General features: G+C 30.5%; 2 protein-coding genes across 7 annotated transcripts in view; one reads left to right on the forward strand and one right to left on the reverse strand.

Annotated features, from left to right (window-relative positions):
- LOC103571897 (teneurin-a) overlaps window positions 1-23622 on the reverse strand; it is a 251588-nt gene that overhangs the window by 24518 nt on the left and 203448 nt on the right. The window lies entirely within an intron of this gene.
- Window positions 5727-8119, forward strand: LOC103571896 (vascular endothelial growth factor receptor 1-like). 4 transcript variants are annotated; one of them, XM_008550227.3, is made up of 8 exons: window positions 5727-6099; window positions 6164-6294; window positions 6519-6699; window positions 6774-6904; window positions 7221-7368; window positions 7467-7612; window positions 7683-7854; window positions 7921-8119. In XM_008550227.3, exons 1-8 carry the CDS (start codon window positions 6057-6059, stop codon window positions 7926-7928), a joined length of 960 nt encoding a protein of 319 aa, XP_008548449.1. In that variant the 5' UTR covers window positions 5727-6056; the 3' UTR covers window positions 7929-8119. The 4 variants fall into 4 exon arrangements, with proteins under 4 accessions (XP_008548449.1, XP_008548448.1, XP_053598546.1 ...); XM_008550226.3 differs by having other exon boundaries at window positions 7683-7847; XM_053742571.1 differs by lacking the exon at window positions 7921-8119 and having other exon boundaries at window positions 7683-7912.

A 23622-nucleotide genomic window follows, 5' to 3' on the forward strand; every position in this document is an offset into this window, starting at 1 on the left:
TATCAAGCTTAAGAGGAGTGATGTGTCGGTAACTTTTTTTTTTCTTCAGAATGAAAGCGACAAGATCAAGAAAAAATTTTTTTCAGTCTTTTATAAATCTTTAGAGGGTAGAACGTCTACTTTATACTCTGGTACTTGTTCAAGGGGTGAAGAAAAAAGAGAATTGTCATACGTATCGGAGCTTAAGGGCACGTCGACCCGTGTCACTAGTTTTATCTTCGTCATCGTCGATATTTATGACTAGAGACATTCGACGCTAACACGTGCACACACACACTTTTTTTTTTTTTTTTTTTTTTTTGTCTATTTTTTATTTCTTCAGATCATGATTTAAAAGGTGTTGGCTAGCTTTGCTAACCGTAAGAAGTGAGTAAATATAATTATTGTTCGATAATCGGATGAATTTGTGAATAGAAGTAAAAATTGAATTAAGAAACCGCAACAATTCGAATATTTCAGTTATGCTTTATAATAGAACATCATTGAAATTCAATAAATAATATTGGGGAGTGATCGAGTAGTTTTAGTTGGCTTAAGAATACATGTGGAGAGTTTATAACAAGGGCGTTAGCTATAGGCCCGCACAATAGTTAAATATTTAATTTTTTTGTTAAATTACACAACGAAATAATTTTTTTTTGCCGACTTGTTGATCAGTTGTATTCAGAAGTCTTTGGCTAGAGGAGCAAACAAGCCCATAGCTAAATTCTGTTTATCATTAGTTTTATAAATGTCAATTATTTCTAAGAATGTAGTGATAAAAAAATATAAAATATATATGTGTATAGTTGATTAAGTCAAGCCAATATATTTTTTATGACAAAAAAAAATTTGGAACGTGTTTCTGGCAGAGATCCGAATGGCTGCACGTTAAAAGAGACAAAGGACAGAGGGATGAAATGATGCGACAAATAACGTTACTTTTTTTTTTTTTATTTTCTCTTTTTTTTTCTCAGTTGATATCATTAACTTGGAAATATAAAAAGTGGTGAGAATTAATTTAGCAAAGCGATTGAGGTTAAGACTAGGTGGTACGAGTGGAATTGTAACTATAATAGTAATAGCCTGACGGTTTGAAAAAGTTTAATGGTGCAATAATAGAAGCATTTCTTTCTTTCTTTCTTTCTTTCTTTCTTTCTTTCTTTCTTTCTTTCTTTCTTTCCGCGGTTTTTTATTTTATGTATCATTGTTATATTTTTTTATTTTTTAGTACACTATTGGAAGATGGCCAGTTCTCCTATCACCTATCGTTTATACTGAGACAAAAGAAATTGCTCGTTTATATTTTGATCCCTCGTAGATTCTGTTGCGATCAATAGTAGCTATATATTTATTTAACTATTTTTTTAAAAATAAATTCTGGAATGTGCTCCGGCAAATTAAATCGAGCTTTAAAAATATAATGGTAGATATTTATAATTATTTTTAATAATGTTTAAGGAATAAATTTATATTTTTACTTCTCTCAGATATTTTCTGATGTATAAATAATTTTTTTTATTTTCATAGTTATATTAATAATTCATGTACGGTTAAAAACTCCACTGCGTGTAGTGATAAAAATATGCATGAGAGAAAATAACGACAGGAAAAAATTTAACAAAAGCTCTATACTCTACATATGAATATGTATATACATATATATATATATATATATATATATATATATATATATATATAATACTGTTTATACACCATGGATGATGGGTATGGGCGTCAATTGCATCGATGTATAACAGCGATTTACATTAATACGCGTTCAACCATACAATCAGGGTGGTCATGTCTATAAAAAATTTTTGTCGTTTTTTTTATCGTTTACTCTATTAAGTTATTCATTATTTTTTATAAAATCTATAAATAAATAAATAAATAAATAAAATTTTTTTTTTGAGTAATTAAAAATTTATTTCAGTATGATAAATCAGATAATTCAGTAAATATTAGTTTTTGCAAGTTAATAATCTAGATAAGTTAGTATTAGTTAAAACATAATACTCTTTAATCCATTTTATGAACAAAGTCGGTTACCCGAGAATTGGGTTATATAACATATTTCCTAATCGGTGTGATGAATTAAGTTGGCACTAGTGGGTGTTGGAGCTTTAAAGCCCTCATTTTACCGGGATCTAACGATCTAAAACCCACCATGTGCACACATACTCTTATAGTGAGACACAGACACTTACAGGAAACTAGGATGTCAGATAGTACAAGAGGTATAGGAAGCTATGGAAACATTTCGGGTCACGATCTCCAGAACATCGTACTAGCAGATGCGTCTTCGCTACCCGTCTGCAGCTTTGAGTTTGCGGATTCCGTAAGTCACGTACCGTGGCATCGTGTACCCACGTAACCACCCCTCGGGGAATTGGTCCAAGTGCACGGAGCAATAATTTACAGAGATGAGTCTACAATGAGTCCTACCATAAGCGACATCTTGGGACTCATTTTTAAATCCTAATTAGTTTATTTAATTACCCACTTACTCAATTATCATTCAGATAAAAATTATACCAAAATAAAATAATAAACTTTAAATAAAAAGAAAAAAAAAAAAAACCAATTCGTGTGGTCTAAATTTATCAAAGTCAATATTAAAAGCTAATGGGCATTGTGATGCTGATCCAACCTATATTGCATTCTAAGTGTCGACTGAGTGGAAGATTGAACGATTCAACCACTCAGGACACTTTATTGATATATATATAAAGGCATATATGTGATCCAATTAGTTGTATTGAGTGTAGTGCACATCGGAATAAATTGATATTGAGTTTTTTATTTTATTTATTTTATAGGCATTAAAATTAGATTACTTTATTTTTTATTAAGATATTGAACTTTGATAAATTAAAAAAGTATATAAATAATTTAATATTGAAATATTGGATATTAGAGGAAGTTCATAAAGTAGTATAAAACTAGAAGAAATGGTTTTAATTATTTCATTGCACATTAAATTATACTATTATTTTAAAAATAACGATAAAAGTATATAAATAAATTAAAAATATTGATAACAAAATAAAGAGTTTTTAAATGTAATTATATAATGTAATTTAAGGAAAGTGTCGTGGTAGGTATCGTTTATTACAAAAGCGGAATTTTTAATAAACATCTGATCCCAACACACACAGCTGCAATTTTTTTTTCTTCTCCTGTATAATGTACTTTTTTTTTTTTCGTATTTTCTTAGTATTTTATTTTTTTTGCGAAGAAAAGAAGCAGAAGAAGAGGCATAAAGGCAAGAGTAACTTGAGAGCGTGGATGTCAAAAGAGAGGACTGAAATCGAATCTCGCTGCGAGAGTAGACTTGAGGATGAAAAATTACCAAGACGTGTATCTATCTGCCAGCAAGAGATCAGTCTCCTCTTTCTATTCGCCTTTTTGCCCTCTTTATTTCAAACTCATTTTAAAACTATAAATTTTTACCATCTACCATCTACCTCAACCGTCAACTCTAACTAAAAATTTAAATCCTCTACCTTCAATTAAACTCATTAATTTTCTTCCTTTTAATACTCTGCGTCTGCGCCTGCTAAAAATTTTATTAAACTTTTATCCATCTTTTTCGAATTGGGCGCCCGGGCCCCATTAGATATTATTATCATAAACCTTTGCTTTAATGGTATCGATACTAGATATCATTTACCGAATAATTACTCAATACAATGGCGACGTTCATTCAAGTTATTTATAAAACGCCTTAGGTGCTACTGAAATATATATTAACTTGCATATAGTATTAAATAAATATTTAAGTAGCTTTAAGAAAAAAATTAGAGCATAGCAAGTAAGACTTTAAGTAAGTCTTAAAACCCGCAATGTCACTAGCTCATAAAAATTATACACTTTCCAGCTGAAACATTTTTTTTTTTATTTTACTAGACCTTAAATATTTTCCCGAGTAGTACAATTTCTCGTAACGTAAATCATCTGTCCTGGAAATATTTAATTGATTATAATAAGAAAAGAAAAAAAAAAAAAAAAAAAATTTGAAAATGTTAAATGCGTGTGGTGAATTTGTTGAGAAAAAATAAAATATAAATTATTACGGGTATAGGTTCTCTATTGCGGATTATCAGAATTGAATAATGCAGATACCGATATACTGAAAGATAAATGCACTGTATCAGATGTAAAACCGATGGCATATATTTAAATTATAAAATAATATAATAATAAGTTTAATGTATTAGAGTTAAATATTTTCGAAAACAGTAAATCAACATGGATGTCTCGAGGCTAAATACTGAGAGGTATTAAACATTAAATTGTTAAATTCCGTTTGTCGGAAAACTATACTGGTAAGGTGGTACTGGTGATGGTGAATTTATCGATACGAGAGCAACGACTACAACAACTACAACGAGTCATGAACGCTGGCTAATATATCCGTGACAGTGTGAATTCTCAAGTAAAACGTGCCCAAAGACTAGTTGACTCCCGGATGTGACTTGTTGAGTTTTTTAAAATAAAAAATGTCGTAGGGCAGCACAAGATGACTTTTTTTACTTTTTTTTATTTTTTTATTATTATACTTATCACGTACTCGGGTCTCGTGTCACTTGGATTATTATGTGAGCTAAATTATTGGTTTTAAATATTTTTTTTTTCTTTTTCACTTTATGCCGAGTCTTGGACTCGAACCTTAGACACCTTTCACGGTTTAAGTAAATTGTTAGCTTTGATCATCGCTTAAAGTTGAACCTGAGTAATTTTTATTAAATTAATAATGAATAAACTGGTCAGATTTTAATTGGCAATAAATAATTAAAACTTTGAATGACCGGTTAAACATGGAAGATTTAATATAAAATAATACAAAGACTTATTTCAAAATATTTGTTTTAAGCTCTTATACTTGGTATATTTGTCATGTAGGTTGAATGTCCAATAAAACAAAAAATAAAAGGAAGAAAAAAAAATATATTCTTATATATCATTTGAGATCCACAAACTTTGACGATATTCGATCATTCTCAACTCACTCTCGTGCATTTCAACAACGTCAAAAGAAATTTCGTTCTGTTAGCTATAGTAAAAAAAAAAAAAGGAAGGTAGTGTTGTCTTGGTACAGTACACTAGGGGAGAATATTACACCACGTGTGCCAGTAATAAGATTGTGTTCGTGACGACAATGCAAAAATGACAAGTCGACGACTGTGCCACTGTATATAAGTCTCGTTCTTCATATGAGAGCGGGATAAACCGAGGAATAAAGAGCCTACGTGATAAAGATAAAGATCGGATTATGATCCCATTGGTATTTTAGTTTAAATTGTTAAATAATGTAATTGTCTTGAGCAATAAATCTAATGAGTTCTTTGTCACCATATATATACGTATTAGTTTATACGTACTAATTAGATCGTCTTATCTTCAAAAAATGACTCGTAAGAATTGGACTGCCTATTATTTAGGTAGTTATAGTTTTATCGATAAACATGTAATGGGTATTGAAAAATACATTCAATAATACGGATCTTTATGATTTATTTTTTTACTTTGAGCATAATTTGTTTTTTTTTTTTTTTTTTTTTTTTTTCTTCAAATAGACAATTACATGCTCAGTCGATATAATATCAACGAATACTAAGCACTGATGACAGTATTAATTGTATGAAATCATTATAATTACAACAACTAGAATTATAAGAATTAATCAATTGACCAAAAGATTATCTTGAGACAAAATTTTAAACGAAAATTACTAACTCACATACTAATATTTAAAATTAATACCATTTTCCACAAATTACCGGTTTATAAATTTAAAAAGTTGAATAAATCGTATTTTTAAAATAATTATTATTTTATTTTTTTTTTTTGACTCTTTAATTATCTGACGATTCCCCTCCTACCAAACCGACGGCGTCAAGAATTTTATTCGTTTATTATATTTTTTTTTTATTGTTCCATTCGTTAATCACAAGTAAATATAGCGTTAAAATGGGATCGATTATTAACATCAGTATTACATTAATTCATTTCTAAGCACTATGTAAGCTGATACTCAAAAAACTTTTTTTTAAGTAAAAAAAAAAATTGAAATGTTATTCAAGTGTTTTCTATTATTTAATTTAAACATCTATTGTAAGTTTTTATTTAATATAAATTATTTAACAAGAAATTAATAAATTTTATTTTGGATTTATAGTATTAATTGCATTGACTATTGACATAAAATCAACTACACCCACAGTTATAATGCAGAGTGGCGAGATTTTGCAAATAAATTGTGCGAATTTTGAAAACCATATATTTTATTATCCAAAAAATAACAGTGAAGTGAGTTTTTAATATATATTATCATAAATCGATACACCTTTTAAAAAAAATAAAATGTTCTTGTAAATTTTCACTTAGAAATGGGGCAAGCCAGTAGCCTAGGGCATAAGAGTCAACAAATTTTTTTTTTTTTTTGCTTTTCAAATAATTTTATTTTTTAAAATGGTGTTTTATTTTGCTCGAGTTTTCGTATATTAAAATATTTATTAATGTAAAAATGTTAGATTGTGACATCAGAAGTTAAAATAACAAAAATAAATGAAAATAATAAGTATACTGGTGTACTTGAGAGATTTATAACAGTTTACGGAGATACCGGATGGTACGGATGCATTGAATCTGATTCTTGTGCAACTTTTAATGACAACAGTTCCAATAATTATTGGGTATATGTCTACGTAACATGTGAGTTTTGTTTCTTAAATAATTTATAAAAATAAAAAAAATATCAATTAAATTATACAAGAAATGATTTTTAGCGAATGAGCATTTATTTATAAATAACAATTATAAAATTAATTATTTACAAAGTACGACAGATGATAATGTTACGATACCATGTCGTCCAACTTCACCATTTTACTCAGTGCGTTTGCTTCATAATGACAATGTAAGACTTTTATAATTCAATTAAAAGTGAAAAATCACTTTTATTTTTTAACTGCAACAAATTTTTTAGAGCTCTCAAATAATATTTATAATAAAAATATTATGTCAATAAACTCTTTAAGAATTTATTGAACTCAAGGGGTACATGATATTTATGTTTAAAAAAAAACTAGTTTAAGGAAAGTCATTGCGTATATTATTAAGTTTAAATTAAAAATTTTATTAGTTTACTTTTTATTAAAACTTATCGTTCAATGACCTATGATTTTAAATACTTAAAAATATTTTAAATAATAATTATATTTTGTTTATTTTAGTTAATTCAAAATAACGAAAAATTAATTTTTAATCCAAGAACTGGATTTGTCTTGAATAATTTGGGAATTAAAAATATCGGATACTATTCATGTGAAATTACATATAGAAACAATACTGATAAAGTATCATTTTTTCTTTATATAACAAGTAGGTTTATAAATTATTAAATTTGTAAAAAAAAAAAATGAATTTATGTATACATAATATATATATATATATATATATATAAATAATAACGAAATTAGGTAAATTGAAAAATGTAAATCAGCCAATTATAATAAATAACGAGTTACTGGACCGTGTGACTGAAGGCCAAGTCTTAGTTGTTAATTGTTCTGTTGAAATAGAGTCTGATATATTATACAATTTATACTGGACTAAACCTAATCAGGTATGACTTAATATTTATATTTATGTGTATGTTTATAATGACAATACTCGTTTGATTAATTTAATTTTAGGATCGACGGATGACAACGCGGGTTTTTAAAAAACCCTTGGGCGTAACTTATTATCAAGCTTTGAGTGAATTGATGGTTAGCGACATCGCTAAAAGTGATCAGGGTAATTATCAATGTTGCATTATTTCTGGATTCATCAAAAAATGTGATAAAAAATATATAACTGTAAATGGTAATTTTTTTGCGCAGATATTAATAGTTTAGAAAATTTAATTCTAATTTACTTTCAATTCCACAGATTCTTAACATTAATGATACTAATATCAATAGATAGTATAAAATTAACTTATTTTTAATTTTTTTATTTGCACTTGTGGCACCTGCAGGAGAGAGTTGATAAAATTCAGATGCAATGACTAAAATAAAAAAATACGATAATTTATATAGATATGTATTTTGTGATTAAATTATAGTCAATAAACTCAATAAGCTGAATACTATACTTTATATATACTATATTTATAGTTCTTTTTATACGTACTTATAAAAATGTAAAGTTACAATAAAAAAAAAAAAAACCGTCAGTGAGTCGTAAAGTAAATTTCCTCAAAATCAGTGAAATGTGAAATAGCAAATGACATTTCTCGTTTTACCATCCCGGATAACGCGTCCTCGTCATCTTTTCCCCATACACACTATTATTTCTCGGATTATTTTTTTTTTCAACATCGTTTGCTCTCGCAAAAGTATACTTATAATAATGACACGGATGTCTTCGAGCTTACCGCCTCGCTCTTCTTTGCACTCCAAGGACTCTCCATATTTATTATATACATATATATATTTTGATGTATTTTACCATCCAGTCCAACTATTTTTCTTCGTTAACGCACAGATGACACGAATAAATTCACATCCTTCGGGAGCCATCAACAATCTTACAATAAACTTGACTCTACTCTAAGAGATCTAATGTCATGTCATACTCTATATTCATTAAAAATTAAATCTATAAGATTAATATCACACACACTAAATATGTTAACCTGAAGGCATAAAACAATATTTAAATACTTGGGATAAAATTTTTCTAAAATAAACTATACTAATATTTTATAAAATAAATCTTGAGGATTTAAGATATCGAGGGCTGTCCCGAGAGACCAAAAAAATATCTACCGCAATCACGGTCAGTCAATATAAACAAGTGTGTGTGTGTGTGTGTGTGTGTGTGTGTGTGGGTAAAAGCATTTATGCTCGCGTGAGTGCTGGAGAAATAGAGCTCGGGTTCGAGAAAGAATAAAAGTATAAGAGACAGTAATAGAAGGAAAATATAAGAGGTATATTTGAGACATGGAAGTAAAAGTTATAAAATAGTAAATCTAATTTGCTATTGCTGCATTATCTATTGACTTTTGGACCTTCTGCTTGTGCGCGTCAACCTACATATCCTTCACTACTTACTTGTAGGTATATATATATATATATATATAGATTTATTTTTTTTTTCCACTCCTTGGGCTTTCTCGAGCGTGATGGGAAAGCTTCTCTATCGATTACGCGTCTCGGAAAGCCCGCGAGGGAAATCGAGCAAGACTTGTCTCTAGATAGATACAACTCAGCTTCAGCCTCACTATCACAATAACTAGATTAGTTTTTTTAACACACACATACAACAATAATATTCAATTTCATTTATAAAATTAAATATTTATTGAATTCAATAGAGTTGTCAATAGTCGTGTAATAGATTGCTAATAAATAAAATACTATAATAATTTTAGTGACATAATCTCACGTTTTATAAAACTTTAGATTCAATCAATCCGTGAGTCGAAAGACAAGAAGATTTAATTTCATTTCCTAGAGCTAACACAGGGGGTACAAGAGAGATAGGCAGATAGAAAAGTAGAGAGGTAGAGAGGGTGGTACCGATGCGGCTCGTTGCCGATGGAATATATATTTTATATAACGGTGCGACGGGCGCCTGGTGGCAGCCATAGGATGGCATCGGGTATGCTGGAGAACCCGAGCCAACCCCGTTGGGGCTGAAAAGCGCAGAGTGGAAGAGAAAAGGGAGAAGTCTTTGTTATTCGGGTTGCGCGACGTCGGCAATTTCCACCGGAATCGCAATAATTGCTAATAGTTAGCGCGCCGTGCGGTGCATTTCTCTTTCTTTATTTATTTTTTTTCTTTTTCTTTTTCTTTTTCTCTCTCATTACCAGCCAACTTTAACTGACTACATTCTTTGAGACACAGCACTCTATACAATTTATACTGAAACAATCTTATTAAAACCGATCTCTAGTCAGATTTCACACAGATGTAGTCGATTATTATTTACGTTTTTTTTGTTTATAATGACACCTCGGACCAATTAAAGTCGAGCTGAGTTGTGAGTCGAGTTGAAGATGGGAATTAAACGTCAGATATATAAAGAGATAGTTTATATTGGGATAAAAAAAAATAAAACCAAGAGGGTAAGAGTAAAGAAGAATGGAATGAAAGAAAAAAAAAGAAAGTATTTCGCTGGTCTCGTATTTTCTAACAACTAACAAGAAGCTTTCACGCTCGTTTCACGACGGTAAGCATCCCGACGGGTGGTCCAGTCCTCTGCAAACACACCAGGGATGGTCCGAAGCATCGATGCAGATAGTGCCGTTGAGAATGAACAGACTAAAGTGGAGTGGAGTAGTGGCTAAAAAAAAAAAAAACAACCGAGAAAAAGATAAAGAGTAAAAAAAAAAAAAAAAAAAAAAAAATGGTGAAAAAGCAAGATGAAGATTCGCAAGCGAGATCCCCTCATCGGGTCTTCGATCCCACCTGCCGTTTCTCGTGTTTTTATACCGCATCCACTTGACTGAAATTCGTCATGGCACTTGATTCTCGAGAATCCCTCAGTACTTGCTGATAAAATTGTTTAGTCTGTTCGAGATCTGTACTTTTCAGAAAAGAGTTTCACTGAAAAATATAACTAAAAAAATTTTTTTCGACCCATTTTCCCCACTACCTAATGTATTACGGTCAAAGTTTATAGAGTTAAATTATATAGTTATGCCGGAAGCTGTATCTTATAATGTAATTGTAACAGTTGTTAGTTGTATTACTGGTTTAGCTTCTGGTTACTGCACCCTAGACCCACCTTAAATTTCCGCAGGACAGTCTTGATTGCATTATATTACATTACGTTGCATATATATGTATGTATGTATATTTATTAAGTATAAATGTAGGGTAAATAAAATAACCGGAAATGCCAACGACCTCTCACTCATCTTCATTTAAACCCTCATTAAAATTACCGAGAAAATAAACACACTCTAGACTTATTTTTTTGCACACCTCAAACGCGAGCTTTTGATTTGTTGCTCTGAGCTACTTGAGTCCATTCATTCACCATAAATTTTCCTACTCTTATTTTTTTTTTCTTTTAAACAATTTAATACGTAAAGATAGATGTACTCCAGCAGGAAGTCGAACTTGCCAATAAAAAATAGCAACTTTTTATAGAGAATTTAATTTCTGAAAGAATCCTACCAAGTTGTTGAATCATCCTTAGCAGTATTTTTAATTTTCCAAGAATAAATTATGGAAATTGAAAAAAGATTTATGCAAAGTACACATTTTAATATGATTCTTAAATATTTATTAAATAAATAATGCGTAGTGGATAGAAAAAAAAAAAAAAAAAAAAAAAAAAAAAAAAAAAAAGAGTTGAGTGACCTGAGGGAAAAAAATGTCAAGTTGAGGCAAGAGAAGAAGAGGCTGAGAGAGGTTTTATAGGAAATGAAAAAAAAAAGTAGTTTATTTTTGAGACTCAATGAATAAGGGAGTTCCCGGATGGAACTGAGCTCAGGGAAATGTGTCTGGGTTGTTTTAATCTCTGAGGATAGAGTAAGAACGGAAGTGAGCCCGAATAAGAGTTGAGAAGTAAAAGGACTGAAAAGTAGTGAGTTAACACTCACGCTCGGAAGAGAAAATATCAGTGGACTGTACACTTAATCTTACACATGCGTTCTGCAATTAGCTAGCACTCTCGCTCGGATGCAGTAGTTGATGTTTAAATTTCAAAGAAACTTTTACCATCCTTAAAACTAACAAATTTTTTTTATTTTCATCTCAGCCTTATGAAACACTTATCATATTTATGTCACGAAAGCATTTGCTTTTTATTTGTTACTTTTTAAAAACTGATCATTTTTCGAGTTTTGTTAAGATTGTGTGACTCATCGGGTGGTCATTATTATCTTCATCTATTTACTTAGCCGTTTGTAGATGGGCGTGGTTATATATTTATATACATATAGTGAGAATATGACAAATAGACGAAAAAGCATTTAGATATAAATCTCAAATTTAGTATACATTGCTTGTTCATAATCGTGAATAGCACATAAACTGCCTAATTATAATTTCAATAAAGATTTAACGATAAGATAATTTATTTTAAACGTTCTTCTGAATACTACGCTTTTATAAATAATGCTGAGTCAAAAGTTAACCATAACATAAATATAATCCACTGAAAATTTTTTTAAAATTTATTATTTTTTTCACTCTCCATTTTGTTTAAAAAATATAATCAAATTTTTTACACACGTAATAAATGATTTTTTTTTTTATAATAAAAAACAGAAAAAGTTTGTTATCCATCAGTAACTGTAGGCCAGAGAGTAATAAATCAGTGTAACCCTGGATGCTGGAGACAAGAGTTTGGGGTCATGTATCGGTTAACTGCAACGCGAGATACAAAGCTACGCAACACAGAAATACAGAAATACAGAAATACAGAAATACAGAAATATAGGAACACAGGAATACGAGAAGGCTTTTTCGAAAGCTACTACATGCTCGTTAGTTTACGCGCATTCTACATCCACAATAATACTACGCATTGTTATGCCATTCGTCTCGGATTCTTCACGTTTAGTTAGTTTAGTTTAGAATTTAGTGAGGTTTTGGAATCACAAATGGAACGCCCGTCCTCGTTAATGTATGTGTGTTGGGTCTGTATCGAATCAACACAATCCCGATTATAGATCTATTCGTCGACCGGTAATAGAATAGTTCCTTTGTCATTATTACATAGTCAACAGACTCTACATGATACTCTATCAAACAGTAATAAATCTGTATTGTATGCATATGTTTTTATTTCTTTTTCGGATCCAAAAAAAAAAAAAAAAAAAAAAAAAAATGATATTCCTTTGAGTATGAGGGCCAAACAATTTAATGTATACGATTTTTCTATACACGAAATGTGTACTCAGCCGATAAATTTTTTATTCCTTCAAGTGTATTCAATAATTCAGGCTTTATGCATACGTCATATATTTACGAGGAACACATTATTTATACACGTTAAAAGCAGTTACATCCCTCAATACACTCGTATATGGAAATACAACTGAATAGATAGACATGGAAATCTAAACTATTTAAATTCATATACTTTTAGTTGTTTTCTTAGGTTATAACTAAATCCGAAATAATATTACTGTGAAGCTAGATGGATACAAAAATGGATTTTTATGTTTCTCTTCATCTATTTATACGATATCACGTTTTTTTTATTTTATTGGAATAAATTTATCTTGAATTTTTTTTTGTTTTTATGACGAATAATTGAAAATATTTAAAGCTACTGGTTCAATTTGACGTAAAAAGAAAATAAAATTTTGAATCATAGCTATAGAGTGTTTGGAGTTAGAAAAATGGTAAATTTAACCGAAATTCTTAACTTTTGATTAGTGATTATAGAAATCACGTCCTTAGTCATGTTCCATTGTAAAATAAATTGTTTATCAATTTTTCGGAGTAAAAATTCAATAGAATTTGATTAAAATAGCTCTAGAAGTAAAATTAAGTTAAAATAAAATTTCTCTATCGAAGCAAAAATTTTTTTTGCCTCTTGAAAATAAAAATAGAAAAAAAAAAAAAAAAAAATTCTAGTACCTCACATGCACTCAGCGCTTTTCAGACACGACTAAAGTTATCGTATTTTCCGTGCCGGAAATGACGGAAATCCAGAGCCACGATGGAGTGATAGAGTAAGCGCGTAAAGATCCTCAGATGGAAGTTTTAAAAAATTTATTTACTTTTTCTTTGTAAAGTTATAAATTTTTATTTGGGCTTGCCAGGTTTAAGTTAAAATAAATATCTGTATATAGAGTACTGAGAGAATGACGTTTCTATGAATGGTTTCTTTCATGGCTATAACGAGTCTTCTTCCGATCTCATATCATAAATGAACGTTCTTCCATTAGCTCTACGTGTTGTAGCATGTAGTTGTGAGTACGACGTGCAATGACCGCATCGCCGTGCTGGCAATTAATTTTTCCGATGTATATATAGCACCAAGGGTGTCCACACGAGTGCTTGAAAAAGAATATTTATTGTCAAGGAAAGAGATGCAAGGCCGATTAGTTAGAACGTACATCAGTGACACTCGAAAAAAAAAAAAAAAAAAACATATATATATATAAAATAAAACCATAACACGCTTTTATTCATTTTTATTTTCTTCACCGCAATACTTGTCCTAGACAATTAATTTACTTTCATATAACGCACTCGTGTGTAATTGTTTGTGACATTTAATATATAATCACGATTAAATGACAACCGACAGACAGAATTAAAATTTTTTTTATCAATTTTTAAAATACTTGAGACTAAAAAAACGAATTCGCTATATCCAATAAAAGTCAAATATAATAATATTTTTTACGAAGGAAAAAAATTTTAGAGTAAGTCTTGAATCTCATCACGTGTTAGAAAAGGCTTGTTCGGGGTCACCTAGCGGCCAGTTTGATAACTAAATTTATCACTAAGATTTAATAGATAAAAAAACATGAAAATTTAAGTTTTAGCTATTTAATAAATACATTTTTTATTAAATACATATATATATATATATATATATATATATATTTTTTTTTTGGTTTAATATAAAACGGAATTTAACCTTTGGCACATTTGAAATATGATATTTGGCTTTGGATTTAAATCCAGTGAAATTCGTTTCAAGGAGGCTGCACAAGACTATTTCCTGGTACCGCCTTTGTATCTGCCCGTCGGGGAGCGGGGGCTTAAGACAGAGATAGAGAAAAAAAGATAAAAAGAATGAAAGACAAGATAGGATGGTTGGTAAAGAAGATCGATTCCTGCGTCCTGTTGAGTTTGCTGAGTGAGATAAAAAAATAAAAAAGAATAAAAAACCTTCGGAAGAGGCTATATGAAAGAAATGAAACCAAACACTCTATACTTTTCAGAAAGACTTAATAAAATTTAAAGAGAACTCTATATGTCAGTCGTTCACTACCGAAATATGGACTTAATGATTTCCTTTAGTATTTTTATGATTATCAAATAACAGTTTTTTTTGGTAATTTAAGCGCTCATGCAATAAATTATTTTCCTAATATAAATAATGTATGCGACTCAAGAGTACGACGAGGTGAGTCCACGGAATTTAAAGTGGCTGTGAATTAGACAAGACGAAAGACAAATGGACGCGTCGTCAAGACTCGGTGATGATGTTTCGTTGGTAAAGAGGAAAGTGTGTGTTCATGTCAACTGGTCATCTGAATGTCATTATCGTTCATTGGTTGTCAGAGTGTAGAATGTTTTATGTAGACTCAATCATAAATTATTTTAACCATGACTAACACATTCGTATGACCGCGCCCGAGAAACATGTCACTCTTCATAAAACTCACTCTTTGACAATATAAATTATGACGAATCATTAATCAAATAGATTTAACTAAAAGATATACAAATTATAAATCCATTCTATTATTCTATTCATTCAGACAGTCGGTCTGAATATTTTCAAATTGTTTTTTTTTTTTTCTATTTTTTTTTTTTTAAACCACTAGAAGAGAAACTGGAACAGAATCGTACACTCAAGGGTCTAATAGACAAACTTGTAATTACTTTAGAAGGAATTTAAGTTTGTTTTATTTTCTATTGGATTTACAGTCATGTGACTCATTAGATTCTTTTCTAACTCATTAAAATTTAATTCAAGTATTGATTAATTCTATAATATTCTGAGATAAAATTGTTTCCATTTAATAGACGTCATCAATTAAAAATAATGGCGGTCGGGGTCGGAGATTTCACTAAAATCGTATTGTGTTTTTTTACCAAAAAAAAATAACCATTTTAATAACGTCAAACTAGTTTGTTTATTATAAAAAAAAAAAAAAAAAAAAAAAATATATTTAAAATATGAGTTAAATTAGCAAACTATCAAAATTCATATATGTTGATGAGGGACGAAAAACTAAATTTAATAGACGCCGACAAAAAGCTTAGCCGTATTCTCGAGAGACAGTAATCCACGAGATCACCCCTCTTTGCCTCTTTGCACCCCTCGTTATCCTAATATCGTAATATTACTTTCAGATAAAAATTTATTAAAACTTCAGCCTTTATTGTTTTCAAAAAAATTAAAAACAAATATTATTTTTTTTTTTTGACCTGCGCCTAGACTCAATTTAAAAAATTATATTTTTATCAACTCAACATACTTAACTGTCTGGGTTTATTATAAGTAAAGTCGAGTGTTTTCAACTCAATAGGCTTCCAAGTTAAAAAGGTAGAAAAAAAGAAAAAATGTTTACGCAATTACGCCGACACTAATGATGCAATTATATTGATGAATGATAATATAAAATATTTGAATAAAATTTATCTGATATAAATGATAATTAATTAGCTGTCAATATTTATGAATAAATCGGTTTATTTAACGGTAATTGTACTTTCTAATGAGTAATTAGTCTACAAATTGATAGATTGGCTGATAAAAGTCTAGCCAAAGTCCAGTGGGCAACACAAAGGCTTAATGATTATACAAATTAATCTTAATTGGTTAAAGTGGATCTGAAGGGACGGATAAACTATATCTCATATATTTGCATATACCCATTCTCTTGTAACAATAATAAAATATCATTAGCCAAGAGACTTATTTAATTAAAATATTGGTAACATATAAAATTAAATAAAATTAAATAGCCTTGGAGTAGCAGGAAACCGCCTATTGAATTTTCTAGTTATGTTTTTATTTAATATTCTCTTATTATGGGAAAAGGTAATATTAGTTTTGGCGTCCATCCAGAAGTTTACTGTGAATATATACTCACTGAATACCCTGTTACTGTACTTTGTGCTCTGTGCTTTACTACTTTAATAATATACTACACTACATATATTTTATTTGTCTTATCTACGTAGAGATTACCGAGTGTTATATAAAATAAATTAGCTTAATGTCTCAACCAATTTTATACTCGTTTTTAAAAAACTCCATAAAGTTTTTACGTGTAATAAAAAACATTAAAAGTTATTTTAATTTATCTTGAGTTGATTGATCTTGATCTTGCATAAATTATTTACCATTGAAAATTTTTAATTAGCTATAGAGCTATTAGTTTATTGAGAATGTGTTTAGATATATAATGTGTCGGAGTGTTTTCTGTCCAAAAATATATAAACCGAGGGCGAGTACCGTAAACTATTGAATATGGAGGTTTATTTAAAAGGGAATGCTGCTACTGTACGCGGTTTTTAGTGGGATCCAAATGCGTGTTTATGTATTTTATCTCCATGTAAAATTCATATGTATTCACCGTGAAATTAACTTTTATAATCCATTTGATGCTAGTTATTTTAACCAAATGATGGTTTTTCATATTATATATTTTTCGATAAATAAATTGTGTTTTAATTTTTTATAGTTAATTAATTTGTGAAATTTTATTTTAATAAAAAATCAAATAAATGTCATTTAACTGTCGATAAAAACAATTAAAGAGTTAAATATAAAATGATAAGAGCATTGAGAAACGTGGTATGAATAGGTTTAAAGTTAATTGATGAGGGAAAAAAGAGGTTAAAAGAATAATCGATCATACTTGGGTTAGTAGTCGAGTGTAGGTAGTTAGGTCTTTCATCACTACAAGGTACACGAGTAGAGTATCCGGGGGCTGAATAGCTGAATAGTACAACAGCGTTACCAAGCGTTACGTCCCGAGTGGTGATGGTTGGTGATGGTGGAGAAAAGAGGGATAGTATGTATGATGTGTCAGTAGTGCGATAGCGCACCCGGATGGTTGGCCCCTGCATTTACGTCATGTATTTCGTAACACAGTTGTGCAGAGGGCAGGTACTGCAACCAGCTCCTATCCAAAGGGGTTAGAGAACCGAGGAGAACCGAGGAGAGTGAGCACGGGATGAGTGAGCGGGTAAAAAAGTCGATAGGTAATTCGTGCCGAGAGAGTACAAGACTAAATCCCCGGATACTTTATTCATCCCTCGGTGTTGAGCTTTTGCCTCGGTATCAAAATAAAAACCTTATCGATGTATTTTTTTAAAGGCTACTTTACTGCTTTTCTTCTCGCTACTGGTTTTCATATTTCTTACTCATATTCGGATGCTTTTTTATTTTTTCCTTCTTTCCTTCTTTTCTTCCTTTTTCCTTTTATTTTTACAGCAGACCAGGTGTGTTCTCAGATACGAGACGCGATAAAATGTCACATATTTTTTCGACAGCTTAACTTTTTGATTAAGATTTATTATTTCACGCTCTTTTATTAACTCGATTTATTTTTTTATTTTTCACCCTAAATAATTTAAATTATTAATTCATATAAAACAAAACAAAAAAAAAAAAAAAAAAAAAAAAAAAAACTATTTTTATTGCTTATAAAAATGGTTATGGTTTACAGGCCGTAAAAGTTGATGATGTAAAATAAATCTCAGTGCGGTTTATGTAAAGTTTAATATCAAATAAAATTTGTTAAATTAGTCTTAATACACAAAATAATAATTCAAAGTTTAAATATTATTTTATGTAGACTTGTTTGACGATATCACCGGGTTTATTAGAGTCTAAAGACATTAATGCCGTGATGATGAGCATTCGCCCGGCTGCTCCTTTCATCCAGATTCACCATCGGGTTCCCCGTTTATCCACCACATTATCTATTTATAACCGTTGAATATACTAAAGTAAACTAATACTCCTACTCCCACTTATACTCAAAGAGTGTAATAAACTAACGCCTGGTTTAAAACCAGAATTAAATAATTACAAAAAAATTAACCGTCACTCGGGTGTCACTGAGTCCCCTTCCTGTCATCGGGTGCACAAAAAGTTTACTACATTAAATTAGTACTCCGACACGCGAGTTACAAAGAGAGAAAGAGAGAAAGAAGAGGCACAGGTCGTTTGTCAACGAATGAAACGACGTTTTATTTTTCCTAGCAAGCGCAATACGTAGACGTGCCTCGTTCCCTTTCTCATTTAATATTGTCAATGTCTACCCCCGAGTTTTCTACTCGGCCCATTACTCATCCGACAAATTATTCCTTTAATTTGCTTCAACTCACCGATTGATTGCCAATATCACAATAATTCATTTTAAAATTTTAGCTCCGTTCAATTCGAAAAGATAAACATAAAATTACCCGAATAAAAATGAAACTTTTTAAATAAATAAAAAATAGTGTTTGGTGATGAATATTCATCAATGGAAAAAAAATAATAAATCAATTATGTGTCGTAATAAATTATAAATAAATCGAGAGTATGAATAAGTTGAAATTTTTTTGAACAAATTACTAAATAAACAAAAAAAAAAAAAAAAAAATAAAATAAAATACAGAAATAAATATAAATATTTAAATAGACGTATGAAAGTTTTTAGATACAAATTTAGTTTCTTGGTTTGCCTTCAGCCTTAGTTCTGTATCCTTTGCTTCCTTTCCTTTGGGTACTAGACTACTTTGGTAATAGTGACAACGACGACGACGACGACGACGACAACAGAAAACCCCCTGGTATTTTACCTTCTCTATCAGCCTACACACGACGAGAGCGCATCCCCTTTCATCCCTGCCGCCATTCCGTCCCGATATTGATCCGACGACGTGGCGTTGCCGCTCGGTTATTACTTTATGCTCTGTACACGCTGTCGCATACGTTCATAATAAAAAAATGAAGGCAAAAAAAAAATCAGCACGTCCACATGCAATACTAATGTATTTGTAGCAATGTTAGGGATGTCGGGTGTGTACGTGAAAGTAAAAAAAGGTATGCCAGAAATATCCTCCGCAAACGAGAAAATACAACGCACGCGCTACTGAAACAGAGGATTACATTTCAAAATGTACTGGGCAGTACACCAAATAGCGGAAGCCGCATATAAAATCCATTACTGTTCTCTGTTGTAAGTTGTCGTTGCGACGGTTAAATTGCCAGGATTGTCCGCCAAGAAAAATTCACAATTTACCTTATTGCCAATGTAAGCTAAAGATCATTTCAAAGCCCATAAAAATTCGGTTTATGGCCATTACCTTTAATTCTATTATTAACTGTAAGTCAATCTTGTCAAAAACAAACGAACCAGAAGCTCAATAATAAAATTTTCTAACGGCCATTTTTACTAAGGACACTCTGGAAAAAATGGCGCGCTTAAAAATTTGCAGTAAGTCTATTTGGCATTTTAAAAACGACTTTCCAGTTAAATTAATAATGAAATCGTTGCAATTGGAATTATTTATTGAAAAACAAAAATCAACTAACAAAAAACTACTTTAATTACGTTTAGATTTTATGAGTGACTAATTTTAAAGAAAATATGAATAAATGTGAGGTTATAAGAATGAAAGAGCAAAAAGTAATTTGCATCAAGTGGCAGTAACATTATGGTGTCTCACAAAAATAATCGATCGAAACCACAGTAGCAACGCGAGAAGACGAGAACAGTAAGAGGTTAATTGGGACAGATCAGAGTTACACTCATCGTGCTCCAGTTTGCGCGCGAAACTCTTGTCACGAATAACCGAAACATTTTTTAAAACCTTCATTCTGTAGCTTGACGTACTCATTTTTTTTTTAACTGAGACATTTATTATTATTATTGTTATTGTTATTTTTTTTTTCTCTTTTCTTTTTTTTTTTATTTCTTTCCGTTATTCTTCATTCTCATGTACACTTTTTCATCGTAACCGGGACTCTTGATTTACTCTAGAGTTTTCTGTTTCTTCATTCATTTAAACGCTTCCTCTTTCTCTCCCTCATCACCACTGGCTGCCATGTGTATGTAGGTTTTAGCGTTAACGAACAGTCGACGGTGACATATTCATTTATTATTATTACGAGTTAGTGAAATATACAGCAAAAAATAAATTTATCTGAAATGTGTTTGCAATTATTTAAAAATATAATTTTTGAAGCTCATTAAAAAATAAAAATGACAATTAAAAATAATAACACCGTTAACAGTAATAATATTTATGGTTATAACACGACATTTAATATTTAATATTTAATATTTAATATTTAATACCCGTCATCTATGTCTACTCGTTTTAGATGTATATCCGTAAGTACTAGTTAGAGTTACCCCAGTCCCCCGCGGTCTCTTCTGATTCTTCAAGTACTTCCTCACATGAACAACCAGTACAACAACATTCGTCGGTATTTATAATCCCTAAAGTGCCCGATGTCATGCCTTAACGGTTGACTAGTCACAAGGTATAGAAACCCCACCGATATTCTACATGACGACACATCCATGCATGCTCCATAATACCATCGCCTTTTACCTTATACTTATATCCCCAACAATTTAGCTTATTAATTCATCAGCCTTACAGCCTTTTAGCCTTACAGACGACTTGACAACACACGAGTTTATAATACACAGGTGGCTATTGTCAATGCTATACATCAACTTCCGGTATGTCTTTTACCATAAAAGTCCAATGACCACGTCAACGAAATCTATTTTGTAAGAACTATTAATAACTCAACAAAATACATTAAAATAAATTGTACTTTGACGAGGATTTTACTTATTATTATATTCTTTCAGGCCATGCTCTTTAGAGTCCTGAAGAGCATGAAATGAACGCACAAAGCTAATTATTGATAAGTTTTTAATCAGAGAAGCTTCTTTGTGACTTATTGTGAGTTGTTGAGAATTGGATGCGTCTAAATGTTTTTAAAAAAAGTGTTAGTAGGAGTAAAAGCAAAAGAGCGATGGAAAGGATGGCTGGCTTTCAGTGAATCGTATTACGGATAATAAAGAAGATTGGCTCTAAATTACAAAGTCCGTTGCAGACATTGCGTTAAATGCCTCTCAGAGACAGAACAACTTGAACAACCCGAACAACAATGTCGACGTCGAATCTCCAACGACCCGGGCGGTCCAAAGCTTTATCACGCACAAGCCTTCACTCATTTTCTATGTTTTCTTTGTTTCACTTTATACTCTTGTTTATTTTATCTTACTCTCTGTTAATACTGTTTAATGTTCTTCGTAGTAATTAAAATAAAGAAAATAAATAAATACAGACTATACTACCGAGGAATAGAAATAAAAATAATAATAATAAAGGAAAGAAAAGAAGGAAAAAAAAAAAAAAAAAAAAAAAAAAGAGGAAAGTATAGTTAATCTGGTAATATAAACAAATAAGCGATTTAACGACCAAACCAACCCACGTACGCGCAGTCGACGGGCACCGAGACACGACGAGTAATTTAGCCTTAGGCGAGATTTATTGAGATTCTTTCAGCTCGACTTGGCCAAGGGATGCTCGGATACCAAGAAAAAACGAGAAAGAAAAAAGAAAGTACTGGGGACAAGAACAAGAAAAAAAAAAGCTGACTGTGGCAACTTGCATTCTATTCTTTGACACCTAAGGTCCAATTTGAACCCTGTATATTTCATTTATTTGTCATCCTCTTTAATCAACATTTTGACTAATTTTATATTAATTCGTTTATTTTTTTAGTGACAGAAGATTAGATATCGCACTTAAGCTTTAGCCTTTAGAGTAAATTTTTTTTTCTCTATTCGGGTTGTGTCTTGGGCATTTTCTTTATATTATTCTCGAAATACTACAGCCCCTCGGCCATTCACTCTGATGTCCTGAAGAATAGAAAATAAAGGGAAAGATGAAAAAAAAAAAAAAATAAATAAAAATAGGGGAAGGATACTCAGTTTAATGTTCTTTTTTGTCATAGAGCTTGTGAGAGGATGTTGATATTTTTTTTATGCCAACTACACTGTACGGAGATATAAAAGAGAGCAAGAGTACTGCTATTATTATTATTATTATTATTATTATTATTATAATGATAGAATGGTATATACGTTGCAAATAATTGGGAGATAGGTTTCCTCGAGTTTAGTGTTGTTAGTGAAGGGATGTCACAGAACTATTGAAGAACTACTCTCTTTTTCTCTCTCTGTATAAGTATATATGTATTTATGTATATATTTCTATTCCCGTCTTTCTCTATAGGGCACTCTTGTGATCATGTCTGCACGCTCGATGGAGTTAATGTGTTCGGTAGGAAATTGCAGGCAATATTCAGTTGCTGTATCATCATTCTATCTCATTGATGATTCCCGAGAACGCTTTTGCTCCTGGTACTACGTTATCACCGATAATTACATCGAACGATAATTCGAGAACCTATCACTATAATATTAATCAAATCATTATTTTTACACGTTTTATATTTATACTGTCCGAGTTTCGTCTATAATCCGTTTTGCTTTGATACCATTAACGCTTTTTTTAATAAGATTAATTTTTTTTTTTATTACAAATAGTATTTAAAGCTCTGGCTATAAAAATGGTCCGGTAGACTTTTTGTCTAAAATCAATATCCGAGCAGCTATTTAAGAAAATAAATAAAAAAAGTTTGTAACAAATTAATACAATAAATAAAAAAAAGATTAAAATTCAAGTTATAAGTCTTAAAAATAGATTCAATATTTCACGTTAATATAAAAATGTCAAAACTTTATTTTATTTTCCTTTTCTGTATAAAAAATAATCGGGCGGGATATAAGAAAAGACAGCGATTGAAAAAGACAAAGAGATAAAAGTATAAAAGAAAGGTGTGCGCTGGTGTTAAAACGGATGTCCCTTGAGGTCAACCTCGTCGTGACTACCTATCAATTGT

This window comes from Microplitis demolitor, chromosome 10, assembly GCF_026212275.2.
Source record: "Microplitis demolitor isolate Queensland-Clemson2020A chromosome 10, iyMicDemo2.1a, whole genome shotgun sequence".
Lineage (NCBI taxonomy): Eukaryota > Metazoa > Arthropoda > Insecta > Hymenoptera > Braconidae > Microplitis > Microplitis demolitor.

Coding starts and splice junctions, on each gene's coding strand:
- LOC103571896 (XM_053742571.1), top strand. CDS start 6,057: ATGTTATTCAAGTGTTTTCTATTATTTAATTTAAACATCTATT. Junction 6,295..6,518: donor ATCCAAAAAATAACAGTGAA/GTGAGTTTTTAA, acceptor TAAAAATGTTAG/ATTGTGACATCAGAAGTTAA. Junction 7,369..7,466: donor ATTTTTTCTTTATATAACAA/GTAGGTTTATAA, acceptor TAACGAAATTAG/GTAAATTGAAAAATGTAAAT.